The 12953-nt window shown below is 44.6% G+C and overlaps 1 protein-coding gene across 2 annotated transcripts in view; it reads right to left on the reverse strand.

Moving 5' to 3' along the window:
- The window catches only part of SNX7 (sorting nexin 7), a 32512-nt gene extending 20201 nt beyond the window's left edge, over positions 1–12311 (reverse strand). The window contains exons 1-5 of one of the 2 annotated variants that reach the window (XM_055724446.1): positions 10564–11267; positions 4601–4783; positions 2789–2899; positions 2203–2367; positions 1093–1294 (exon numbers count right to left, since the gene is read on the reverse strand). In XM_055724446.1, the coding sequence (XP_055580421.1) occupies positions 1093–1294; positions 2203–2367; positions 2789–2899; positions 4601–4783; positions 10564–10755 (853 nt within the window). In that variant the 5' untranslated portion in view covers positions 10756–11267. Of the gene's footprint in view, positions 1–1092; positions 1295–2202; positions 2368–2788; positions 2900–4600; positions 4784–5358; positions 7008–10563 lie in introns of those variants that run through there. The other variant, XM_055724445.1, reaches the window with a different exon arrangement.
- Positions 12312–12953: the final 642 nt, after the last annotated feature.

Here is a 12953-nt window from a genome sequence, read left to right on the forward strand (position 1 = left end):
GAAGATGTAATTAAGAATCCCATGTTAAGCTACCAGAAGCAGGAATGTTCTCTGAACCACAGCTATCAACAGTTCACATCCACAACAGTGCGGCCCTGCACACAAGTGTTCTGACAAGTGCTATCTGGAAAATCTAGAAAGAAGTTCTAACCTACAGCATTTGGGAGCATGTCAAAATTAGTAAGGTTTTCCAAGAAATATTTTGGCACCGATGCCTTGAACCTATGGACCTCAGCCAGCTGTTTCCACTGAAATTAGCAATATCAAAAGGAACTCTTTTCACCAACATGTATTTTCCTTTTGTAGCACCCCTCCAGTTTAGTGAGGACACACTGTGATCTGGCACTGCACAATAAAGCACAATGCCTCAGTTATTAGAGAACACAGTGGAGCTCTTCAAATTATATTATACAGACAATAAGATCCCTCAGGTGCTGACCAGTGGGAATTCTACTGAACGGGCCTAACCTGAGATCAGGGTCAATCTCAGAAAGCCAGTAATTTAGCGTTCCAAGTAGGCGTGCAAATTGCTGTTAATTAAGGAAAAAAATGAGATTTCAGTCATCCTTCTTAAGGAAACTCTTAACAGGCACAGTTTCCCATGACAAAAATTATGGCCAGCAGTAAAGCTATGTAAAACAATTAAAATCTACTTGGTCAACACAGAAAAAAGGTGCAGAATGAAACCCAAAGAGAGATGTTTAGAGATCTGGAATCTAGACAGCATTATGCTAGTATGAGACAGCACAGAAAACTGTGACTACTTACATTCCAGTGAAAGTACAAAACAAAAGGTCATGCAGCTTTCCAAAAAGCACAAAGAAAAAGACAGCCAGACTTGCTACATTCTCTTCTAAGTTCCTTCTCAAGTAGTTCAATGACATGTTAAAACTCTTTCTATGAACAACTTATTCAAACTAACTTGAAGGTCTGCCAAAATAATGACCATTATAAAAAGCACAGTATAAGCACAAATTTCCCTTTTCCGTGCTTGCCAGAAAGTGTATTTTGCCTGGCATAATGAAAACTAATTTATTTTTCCAATATATTAACTTCTTAAATCAATAAAACCAGTACTTGCTTTCTACTTACCCCTTTCTTCTTTGTAAATTCTATGAGCTATTTTGTCTAGTACATTTATTTTCTGACTAAATGTTTCCATGTAGTTGTTCATTTCTGTAAACATTTCAGGACGATTTTTCACTCCTCCTCTTACTGAGGATGCTACAGCTCTGACGGTCTGTCCCATCCTGCTCAGCAAACTGGGACCTTGCTTCTTGTGTGAGGAGAGTTCCTAAAGACAAAAGAAGCCGTGTTTACTTCCAAATACTTTTTTAAATTCTCTGAAAATAATGCATACTTTAAAGCCTCTGTGTGTCTTTTGCATGTGTAAATCTTACTTTAACATTTTTAGACCAGTGTCAGAACCATCATGTATATTTATTAACTGAGCCTTTCTGGGCAAACACAAGCATGCCGTGTATCACACTCTTGCAAGAATGATTAAGATGGCAGAGAACCTTCACCCTTTCATTCCTTAGGGTGAGGTGGCTAGTTTGCAATTTGGCCTTTTGAACAGGAAAGCAGAGGTAATGATTGCAGAAGGAAGTAATTGAGAAAAGCAAACAATGATCCCACTGGAAGAAGTAATCCATCTATCTTTTTTGTAACTCTTTTTTAATACGTTGTGCTAGAATAACCTTTACTGAAGTTCAAGGCAAGCTTTTCTGAGTACAAAACTCCAGTTTTCAACTGGACACATCTTGCAAAAATACAACGGGAAATTCAAAGGCTGTATTTTTCTTTTATGAGACTAGTATCATCTTTTTTAAAAAAAGCAGATGAAAAAGACAGTGCCATGCCAAAGCAATAATTAATTTTAAATACTACTTCGGAAGCTTATATGTATAGCAAAAAGCATGCAGAGTTGAAAGGTGAATTTGCCACAAAAATCCAAAACGCAGCAACAAAACCTGCTTTGGAAGGTACAGCAATCTTTATGGTCACATGCATGGTTACCAGGAGCACAGAAGAAAAGGTTATCTCAGGGGATGGATATTCAATAAATCCCCTGCCGCCTTCTGACACTGCTGTAACAAGTCATGGGAGGACACTATTGAATACTGAACTAGGGAGACTCCATATATACTCTACGAACAAAAAAACGTGGTTTCACATAACTTTAAATAAAAATAATTTTACCCAAGCCTGCGCAGTAAGAAAAACTTTGAAGTCTTCATTAAAAGTTAAAGTTGGATGATCAGCAATACGGTTCAAAAATTTATGTAAAGCTTTTCTTCGAGTCTCAATGAATTCATCACTAAATCGTTCCACCATTCCTTTCATTATGAATTTTTCAGGTAATGGCTAAGGAAAAAAGAAGAAATGTATTGTACAATTTCCATAATATTTGGAGTATTACAATAGTTCTCCTACTTACTAGAAACCATAGGTATACCTTGTAAAATCCACCATGCAAAAAAATAACTTACAAAGTTACCATATTCAACAGTGGTATGGTTCTTGTAGCACACAGTGCAGAAGAATACAAGTACAACAAAGAAAGGATATAAATTACTGCAAATTACTGCAAGTGGCACAATTGCAAACATAAGAAGTATCTTCATGAGAGTTTTAATTATCACATACATATAAAGCTAATGAAAATAAATTGATACAATGTTTGTGGGACTTCAGAAAGACCCGAAGAAAGACCTCAAACATCTCTGTATAAAACTGCAGCCATCTTATGAACAAATAAAAATAATTTAAATTTTAGCAAACGAACAGGAATAATCAGTGTTGGATGTGCTTCTTCAAGTTTGCTCTTCAACCAAAGGAAATCCTGATACCGTCTTCGAACTTCATATTCGCTGGTGTCAAATTCACCACGGGATGTCTGAAATCCAGAGGGAGAAAAAACAGGCTGAGGTTAGACCACCACGAAAAAAGAACAAAATCGGGTTAGATTTTGGAGAAAACTTGACTACTTGTAAGGGAATATATACATAATTACAATAATTAGCCTATCACAACATTTCCAAAAGATTTCAATCATTATTTTAGTGTGGCATTTTTCTTTTAGCAATCACAGTTATGTCCATTACTTTTAGGGCACATCTTCTGAAGTGATTAGTAATCTACAGACAAGGGAAGTCCATTTTTTAACATTCTGTAACAAAACCCAAATAGCTGACATACGTCCTTGGGACCTGCTGACACTAGTCAACAACCCCCACATTCAGACCCTGAAAACTTCAGCATATCATAGCAATAACACTTCCTCTGCTGCTTAATGGATTCCGTGTTGCATCATCAATTCCGTTTTCTAGCCCTTTATTAAACTTGCCAACAAGCCTTTAATGCCTAGAAAAAATGCTTATTACAGTGTTGCAAAATTGTCAGACCATGAGATTTATTTTATCACTGCTCTATCTTCTAGAATCAAGCCACAAAGAGCCCATGTTTTCATTAAAGTAACGTGTGCTGTTTAGCATTCATTGTTGCACAGATTTATAATGTGATGCAAGTAAATTCTAAACCCCTCAAAACATGCTTTTGTAATCTAAACATTTTTGAGGGTTGAATAAAAATTTTTCAAGGTATGTGGGAGGAATGCTATTACTTTATCATCAACAACCAGTACTTCAAATTAAATACGATAAGAAAGGATAGAATAGATAAAAAAGCAAAAGCAATCCACCTTGCAGCTCTTCCATACTTGCCTGAAGAAAAAATGTTCTCTCGTCTACAAAAACATGCATAAAGTGAGAATTATTGCTAGCAACCTAACGAAAATAGCTCTCTTCCTACTCTTTAAATATTTTATGAGGAATTGATATCACCTCTTATTTAAGGATGAATAATTCCCATTTGAAAATTTGGTTTTAAATGAATCTTTTAAAGAGAACTCAAAGTAAAATAAATTAACAGTGCAATTCTCAAAATGCAGCCCACAGAATATTTGCTGGTAATCCCAGGAGCTGGCTGGTCTCATAAGGCTGAATTTCTTCCTTATTTCCCGTAAATAACTTGCATTCAGGACATCTAGAAATACAATTAGTTGTTTCCTAATATTACTTTTTCATTGGCAAATTGTGGTGGTTTCCACAGAAATCGCATGCAACTGTAAATGGGAAACAAATGTCCATGTGATAGTGGATGCTGCAATTAGAAAAGAATGGAATTGAAAGACTTTGTAGCAGGCAACATTTAGACAAGACAGAAGACTGGTCCAAGTTGATCCAAAAGTCATAAATATTTGGGCTAATAAGAGTGTCTTCAAACTGAATCAGTCCTGCTGATTCATATATTCCAGCTGAAGATCACAACAGAAAATATTACTCTCACATAGAACGGATTTTGCTGTTGAAAAATTAATAAATATTTTCTCAGCATAAAGAACATAAGCACCTATGATTTACACTGATTTTTCTTTCCCGAATCTACCGCACAATTTCATACAGTTTTAGTGACAGCTCATGGCAAAATCAGAGTGTAATTTAAATTTAGTAATATCCCAGAGAATGGTATGCAAGAATAGTGAAAATGCTACTACTGTTATCAATGTGAGCCATTATAGCCATGAATAGATGCTTACCTTTGTGACTACTCTGTATGTAATAAATGTTTCAATGGTTGTAATGTGGCTTTCAGGATCATCAACTGTAATGAAGAGGTCTCTTAATTCTGGTTCATCTTCAATTTTATACTGGTTTATCATTGATGAGGGGGATATTGGCATTGAAGGACTGAATAAGTTTACCTCAGCCAGTGATGTATCCTACAGATAAGATATAAGAACGTCCCCTTCAATACATCTTTGTATACACACTCACACATACAAACACACCTCAGATGCTAAAATAGCAAGCTTTTAAATAATCTGATAAAACAGATAAAACATGGAGCAGATGAAAGAATTATACAGTACATAGCAAATCTATTATCCTTTTTGGTATTGCTTCAGTGAGGATGCAAGAAATGAGATTTATTCTAAAACTGATGAAAGAGCAAAAAGCTACCATTTCAAAAGAATGTTATATGCACAGCTAGAAAGAGAACTTGCCTATGAATGGTAAATTAGTTATGAATCCAAGCACCCAGTAATTGTGTAGGACACTTATCAACTTTATTAAAATTGTTGGAAGCCAGTTACACAGGACTTAGGAAGTTTGCATTATCTGTAATAACCTGAACAGGGTGGATAAAGAATTATGATTTTAAAAGAAAACAGGACAAAACCTGAATCAGAACGTTTATTGGAATTGGATATTTCTGTTTGCATCCATTTTATAATTAAGTTTGAAAAAGAAAATGTTTAGAGAAACATAAATTTAATCTTATTTAAAAAAAAAAAAAACAGTAAGGATGCAGAATAAGTTTGCTGCTTAATTTATAAAAAAAAAAGTCAAACCGCTGTTTTGCTGAAGCGGAAACCCACTTTTTGATAGCATCAACCACTTCCACCACAGCTCTCTAAGAATATGTCCCTATAGCTGCTGCTTGTGCTCAGAGCGTTCAGTGGTGATCACCCCAATGCTGAGAAAGGGAGTGGAAACTGGAAACAGGCAAGAATTCTCCTTTTCTTCCTCAGATGCAAGTCTGGATGAGATCTACTAATCTGAAATCTTGAAGGACATAGTGACTAGGAAAATAAATTCACAAAATCCATAAAAGAGCATAATAAATGAGTAAATCATTAAAAGTAATAAATGAGGACAATTTAAATAAATTACTATATTTTAAATATCATAGAATCTATACATTTTTTAAATATATCCAATGCAATGAAGTACTTTCATGAAAAATCTTAAAATTAATCTATTTTCTGGAAGTTTTCTAAAAATGTAGTTAGACTACACTAACTACCGAGTGGCAAAGAGTTCTCCTTTCCAGTGCCTTGCTAACTATTGGAGCAAGGAGAAAAGGGATGTTGTTAAGGAGAAAACTGCTCACATGCCAGAAGTGGAAGCATCCACACAAACTAGAGCGATGGCATCATCCCAAGGCCAACCTCGTGGCAGTGAAGAGCACACCACAGCAGTGCTGCTGGGCTTGGTGAGGGTTGTTTTTTTCCTTTGGATTCAACTGGATCAGAACTTTCTCTGAAACACGTTCTCTCTTGTCCTTTTCCTGCTTTAAACCTCATTGCCTACCGCCATCCCTCTCCTTTGGATTTATCCATGTACTCCCACAAATATGGGGTAGAAATTTATATTGATAACTATGCCCAGAAAGCACTGATGTACCAGTTCTCCTCCCATCACTTACATGCAGTTCTTTGAACTGGGAGATGAAAGCAAGATGGAAGACTAAAGGCAAGACTTCAAATGTTGTATAACTGCTTGTACACCTGTCAGTCATTTTACTTTCACTCAGTGTGTCCCCACACATGATTCCTATAGTGGCAATCAGGCAGCACTGTCTTGAGCGATGGAGGATAAAAAGAGAAACTTTTCACTGCCCACTAGCACTAGCTGGCCGTGCTCTACGTGAAGGTGGAGGACTGCTAGTTCAGAGCAGCCCATGGGATTCAAAGCGCTGAGACAATGGGAAATTTCCAGGGAAAGAAAAATGCTTTTGAGCATGTAAGGGACTTCAGTGGCTGTGTAACTTGAGAAATAATGACTTTGCAAGGCCTAAATTGGATCAAGGCAAATGTGTTACATACTTTCTCATTTTCTGTGGATCATTAATATCTTACGTTTCATTCCTCCTTCTAGGTTGCTACTAAAAATTGTTCTATACAGGCTGGTTTCTTAAAGTATATTTTTATGGAAGGGCTTATGAATATGTAGTTTGTGAAACACAACACGAGCAATAACAGTCCATAGAATAAGCAGGTGTTCAGTTCCGCTGTAATACAGCTCCAGCGTTCATCTGCACATGAATGAATGCATGCGAGTTTCAAACAAGCATCTGTTTCTCCTTCTTCATCCTCATGATCTTTCAGGTTTACTTCCAGTGGTTCTTGAAGTTTATGTGATATAAGTCTGATGTCATCACTGTAAAAAAAAGATGGTAATTTTCTGTTCTCTATACAGCTGCAATTTTGTGGTTTGAACTATGTTTTTGTGTGAATACAGATGAGGGCAGAAGGAGTTTTGTGGCACAGGAAGAACAGAGAATTCTTCTAGCTCTTGGGTTTTACAACTTCTCTTTTTAAAAAAAGACCTTTTTTTCTCTTCATCCATGCAAAGAGCATTAAGGCCCTGTCCCAGATAACAATGCCCTTTCCCACACCACCCCCAGCCCCAGCTACCTACAGTGCCCCTTCTCCCTTCCAAGCCCCTTCAGTCCTGACAGAGCTGTGTGCCAGCCAGCAGACAGGGTCACGCATTTTGATTTACTGCCCAGGAGACCAAACAGATGGAAAATCAAGGAGCTCCCGGCAGCATGAGGGCCTTGTTCTGGGTCTCCTTCCCTTAACACTTACAGTTACCCTCCCTCACTCTCACATCTGGCTGCAACTGGTCAGTAAGGCTCAAAAATAAGTCAGGGAAGAACAATCCTACAGCAGGAGGAGCCTCCAAGTAGGCTGAGCACACAGCTAGGCCTGCAGCTCTCTGTAGAAGACATTAAGCCCAGGGGTTTGCCTTAACACCACTGCTCCCCAGAGCACAGATCACTGACTCAAGGTTGCCTGTGTGCCTCATCCATCCATCCCTCTCTCCCAGTGAGGATCCAGAGCTTGCAGTCTTCTGAGACCAGGGATCCAAAGCAGGTCTGGAGATAAAGGACATGGTGGCAGAGTCGGTCTTAGAAGAGCTTGGTTGTTGGAGCATTCTTCAAAGAAGCAAAGAGATTCAGGAAGACAGAACAGTTCCTTGGCCAAAAAATTCACTTGTAAATCAGCCTCAAATCCTTGATCAACTTGTTTTGGAAGAAAAATCAGCCTCTCTGCAATTCTGAAGTGGCACGTACATCTTTTCCAAAAATACCAGTAATTGAGTCTTCTGTAACTATGAAATGCAGACTAACACTGCAAAATAGAGTTTGAAAGAAGAGTTGCTAAAGATTTTAAGTATTAACCACAGCACTGACAGCTTTGTCAATGCTAGGTCATCGTATCAGGTAATGAGGAAGGCAATGATTAACCGAACGGGTATTGCAATACATGTGTGGTGCTCTATACTTTGAAAGTAATTCATCTAAAGCAGGTTGAAAACGTATTTGTGTGACTCATAACTCCCAGAAGTTGTCTCTGCCAAGAAGACCTCAGAACTTTTTCCACAGTAAAGGAAACTAGGATAAAGTGAAATGCACATCACATCATGAAATGCTTTTATCAGAGTTGTCGAAGAAGATGCTAGTCTGTAATATTTGAGATATGTCACAGGATACCGGGTCAATGGTTTATGACACTATCAGGTTAAATGTCTATGAATTTTCATAAAATAAACCCCTCTGTTTACATCTTGAGTAATAACTTAGGGTATTGAGGCTGACAATTTTTAAGAATCTCATTTTTCACCATTTTGGTAGCTGGTACATTTCATTGACTAAACTGAGAAAGATGAAGTCGATGTCAGTGTTCAGGCACCGAGCCCCAGACTGCCGCTGCTGTCCCACTTGGCCTGCAAATGCTACACCACTACCTTAAAGACAGTGGTGTGAGAAACCTCATTAAGATACAATTTAAAACAAGGTGGTCCTGGAACAGTACGTTACGGAAAAATCAATTTTACAAAACTTAGTCTGAAGCTATATTTACCCTGTCAGTTTCCCTGCATATATGGAACATGAACAAATAGGGTGTAATGCCCAATCAACTTCACGGATTTTCATCAGCTCAAAAGATCAGCCCTCAAATTGCACCTGAAAGCAAACCATGAATTTCTGGTCTATATATAACCACTACATGCAGGTGACCAAGCTTTGGAAAGAATGCTGCATTTTCACATAGTATGACAATTTTTCTTTTTTGCTCTAGTAAGTTATCATGTGGTATGCTTTAATAATAGGTAAGATTTAATATAAGAAATATCTTGGCATTAATTCAGGTAGCAGAAATTTAAAGATACAGATATTTGCCATTTAGCAGCAGCAACTCTTATCAACTACGCTTGGTTTTTTATTCCCAGGGAGTATCACTCTTGACAAGCAAGCAGTGTAACTGTCAATACGCTGTATTAACAGGCAGATACCTGCGAGTAGAACTGCCTGAGCTTACCTAGTAAAAGCAGAAGGATTCAAAGTAAGAAGCAAACAACTAGAATTATATTTTAGCACTGCTTTTGCATGCAAGTTCAGTGAATCATTCATCTCTTTATGCCAAACAAAGACTGGTGCTTTCCTAGAAAATATGATTTAGCTAAGACCCTAGTTACGCTTCAGAAAAACACAGATAACGTGGTGAAATTTAGCCTGACCTCTTGCACGTTACAGACTATTAAATCACCTAATAGTCCCTTCTGGCCTTAAAATCCATGAATGTCGAGAATTTTACTACAGTCAAAGTTTAAATACATAGCTCCCAAGAAAGAAGCTCTGATTCCAATGTTTTTATCCAAGCATACCAAAAAAATGTATCTCAGGTACAGAAACAGAATGCATGTTTAATTCATATGACAATTGGTCCTACTGAAAGTATGTTTGTTGTTGCATTTTCAGATAGGAAACACGTCTGCTGTTTCTCTCCGATGTCGCACATCCTGTCACACAGCAGTTCAGAGGTCTCAGAAGGTGCAGGGGCCTCAGTCCCCTGTACACATTTTATCCACCTATGCTCTCCGTATGTCCCCATGCTATATTTCAGATGCTGCCTTGTTAAGGCCAGCAGACCCACAACACACTCTCGTCTTTACGGGCTGAGGAGGCAAGAGGTAAGTCTCATCTTGACCACATTGGTACAACATGAGAAATGGTACCCACGGCAGCCAGACTGCACTTTGTTGGATTAATTACAGCAGGCGATGCTGGCGAGCCTGGTGCCACGTACCTGGCTAACCGCATGCCGTCGGAGCGCGGGCTCCAGCGAACCGTCAGTTACGGTCCTTTTATTCCCTTCACAAAAAAGCTGTCACCTTCTCCAGCCTCCTACGTGGCAGTGCCAGGCTCCCCCTCACCTTTCAAACGAAAGCTCAAAACTGAAACTTGGAGATATTTATTTAATTTACATACATCTGCAATTACTAAATACGGGCGTTTATTTAATGTACAGACACACACGCGGTACATGACAGCCGCGAGTGCCGGTAAGGCCACGGATGTCCCGGCAGCGCACGGTGAGCGCAGCGCGGCCCGTCCGCAGCAGCAGCCCCCCCACGCCCGCGCGCGAGCGAACGCCCCCGGGGCCGGGCCGGGCCGGGCTGGGCTGCCGGGGCTGGGGGGGCGGCGGGGGGGGGGGGGGAGAGGGTCGCGGTGGCGGCCGGCGGGGCCCGGTGCTTCCCCCGGGCGGCGGCAGCAGCCGCCGCCCCCGCCCCGCCGGACGGCGGCCCTGACCCCCGCGTCCTGCTGCCCCGCGCCGCCCCCGCCCGCCCGGCGCCCGGCGGGGCAAAGTGCCGGCGAGGCAGGGAGCGGCCCAGGCCCGGCCCCGGCCCCGGGAGGGCGCTGCCGTACCTTGCTGAACACCTCCAGGTCGTCCTCCTCGTCGTCCAACGACAGCACCTCGGCGGCGGCGGCGGCGAGCGGCGGCCCCCGGGCCGCGCCGGGGGCACCCGCGGGGGCATCGGCCCGGGCCCCAGCCCCTCCCCCGCTGCCGGGGGAAGGCGGGGGGAGCGGCGGCCCCGGTACCCGGCCCTCGGCCTCCATCCTTCCCTGCGAGCGCGGGCGGCGGCCCCGCCAGAGCCGCTCCCCGGGGGACCGCAATTGGCCGCCCGCCGGTCCCCCGCCCCCGCCCGCGGCCCGCCCCCGGCCCCGGCCCGGCCCGGCCCGGCCCGGGGGGCGCGGCCAGTGCGCAGGAGTGGAAACGTCGGCGGGAGGGCCGCCCTGCCGGGCCGGGAGGAAGTGGGAAGCGGAGCCGGGACGGGACGGGCCTGCCCCTCCGGGGGTGGCGGGGCCGCGGCCTGGCAGCGGAGGCCGCCCGGGGCCGGGGGCGGCTCCCAGCGCCCACAGAGGCGGCGTGGGGCGCTCACGTGCCGCCAGCTCCCCGCGCCGCCGCCGGGGCTGCTGCGGGCCGGGCCGGGGCGCCTGCCCTCGGGGAGCCGCCCGCGGGCATCGCCGCTGCGGCCGGCCCGGGCGCTGGGAACGGCGTGTGCCGTGCCGCGGGGCGGGGGGCAGCCGAGGCACCGCCGAGCCGCGTCCTCGGAGGCGCAGCGGGCGCCCGACGGGACGGGCGTGCCGGGGCTTCGGTCCCCCGCCGAGGGGGGCGAGCTCGTCCTGCCGGGCGTCCCGGCCCGGCCCCGCGGCCTGCGCGGCCGGGGGCTGGGTGCCCCCCTGCTCGGGGCGGCAGCTGTGTCACCGCGGCCAGCGGTCGCGCTGAGGTCAGAGACCGGCGTGTGAGGACGAGCGGACACCGCCTCTGGGAAGGCGCGGGCGGAGGGGCACCCGACGTGTAAGCCCGGTACAGCCGCCGAGGGCGCAGGCAGGCGAGCCGAGGGGGCCTGAAGCAGCCAGCGCTGAGCGCGGCGTAGCGGGCAGTGCCGCCCGTTGCAGCGCCGGGACGGCCGGTAAGGCGGCGGGGGCGGCCGCTGTGGCCCCCGTGTGCGCCTCCCGGCGCCACCTGCGGGGCCTGGGCCGGGCCGGCGGGGACGCGGTTCCCCAGGTCGGCTTGAGCAGTCGCGGGCGGACACAAGGTCATCCGTGTGTGCCCTGGTCCCCTTGCTGTCAAATTGGAAAAGGCAAAGCCCGTGATCCAGCGGTTTTGAAAAGCCTTTCATCTGTGAAACCTCGTGAGGCAATTAATTCGGGATTTCATGCTTCTCCGTGAAGTCCTGAGCCGTAGGAACTTGAAAGAAAGTAATAAAAATAAACACTAAAAATTCACTGAACTGTGCAAAGAGAAAAGGAACATGCTTGTGTAATTACAAAAATCTGTGCTAAGACATTTTCATGTTTGTTTTTTTGAGAAAAACAAAACAACCCTCCGAGCCACACGACCCGAGGGGGGCCGTAGCTCCTGCCCGGCGCCAGCCGCCGGAGGGAGACGGACGCGCCTGGGCTGGCGCTGGGATGCTGCCGGTGGCAGGGTGTGGATCGGAAGCGTGAAATAGGCAATTTCTGTAGTTTCAAGACTGCCCTGGTACGAGAGCCTCCGCCTTCTTTCCCTGCTGACCCCGTGCAGCCCGGCCGTGCCCTGCTGCTGTGCGCTGTGTCCCGGCACGGAGCCCCGCGGCCCTGGTGCGCGGCCCCGGCTGGGTGCTGCTCGCCGCCCGGCTCGGCAGGGTGCGTGCGGGGGGGTCCTGGGGGAGCAGGGGATCGTCGTTCAGCGCCGCATCTACAGCTCTTCCCACCTCTTGAGTCTTTCACAGTTCCTTTCCACTGTCCTGCCTGCTCCGTATCCCCTGGTTACCCTCGGGTACCAGATACCGATGACAAGTGAATATCAGAATATAATTTTTCTACTCTTCTTACTCTGCCCTTTTGTCCATCAATGACAAGACAAGTGTGCTAGTTTGTTTTCTGACTTTATATATAGGTGATGGATGGAGTTTGGTTTCCTCTGGGTTTGCTTTTATTTCACTGTTTGTGAGCACCACACGTTGTGCCAGGTTTTCTGAATAGAGTACCTACAGCCCATATAATGCCAGAGTTTTTAATATGTCTGTATTTAAATTCAGATGTTATACCTGTGAGGCAGTAACAAAATAAAACTCGTGGAGGATCAGAATTCCAGACAGCACACATGAGAGATGATAAATAAAGGACAGCCAGTCAAAGAAAGTATAAAACTGATGTACTGTAGGCTTGAATACTAAGGCTGTCATCTGGATCATACTAATTTTTCAAAGTTTTACCATTCTCTTGGGTTCTTTATTTCTGTTTGAGAGAAATCTCACAAGATGTTTTAA

Source organism: Falco cherrug, chromosome 12 (assembly GCF_023634085.1).
Source record: "Falco cherrug isolate bFalChe1 chromosome 12, bFalChe1.pri, whole genome shotgun sequence".
In the NCBI taxonomy this organism is placed as follows: Eukaryota; Metazoa; Chordata; class Aves; order Falconiformes; family Falconidae; genus Falco; species Falco cherrug.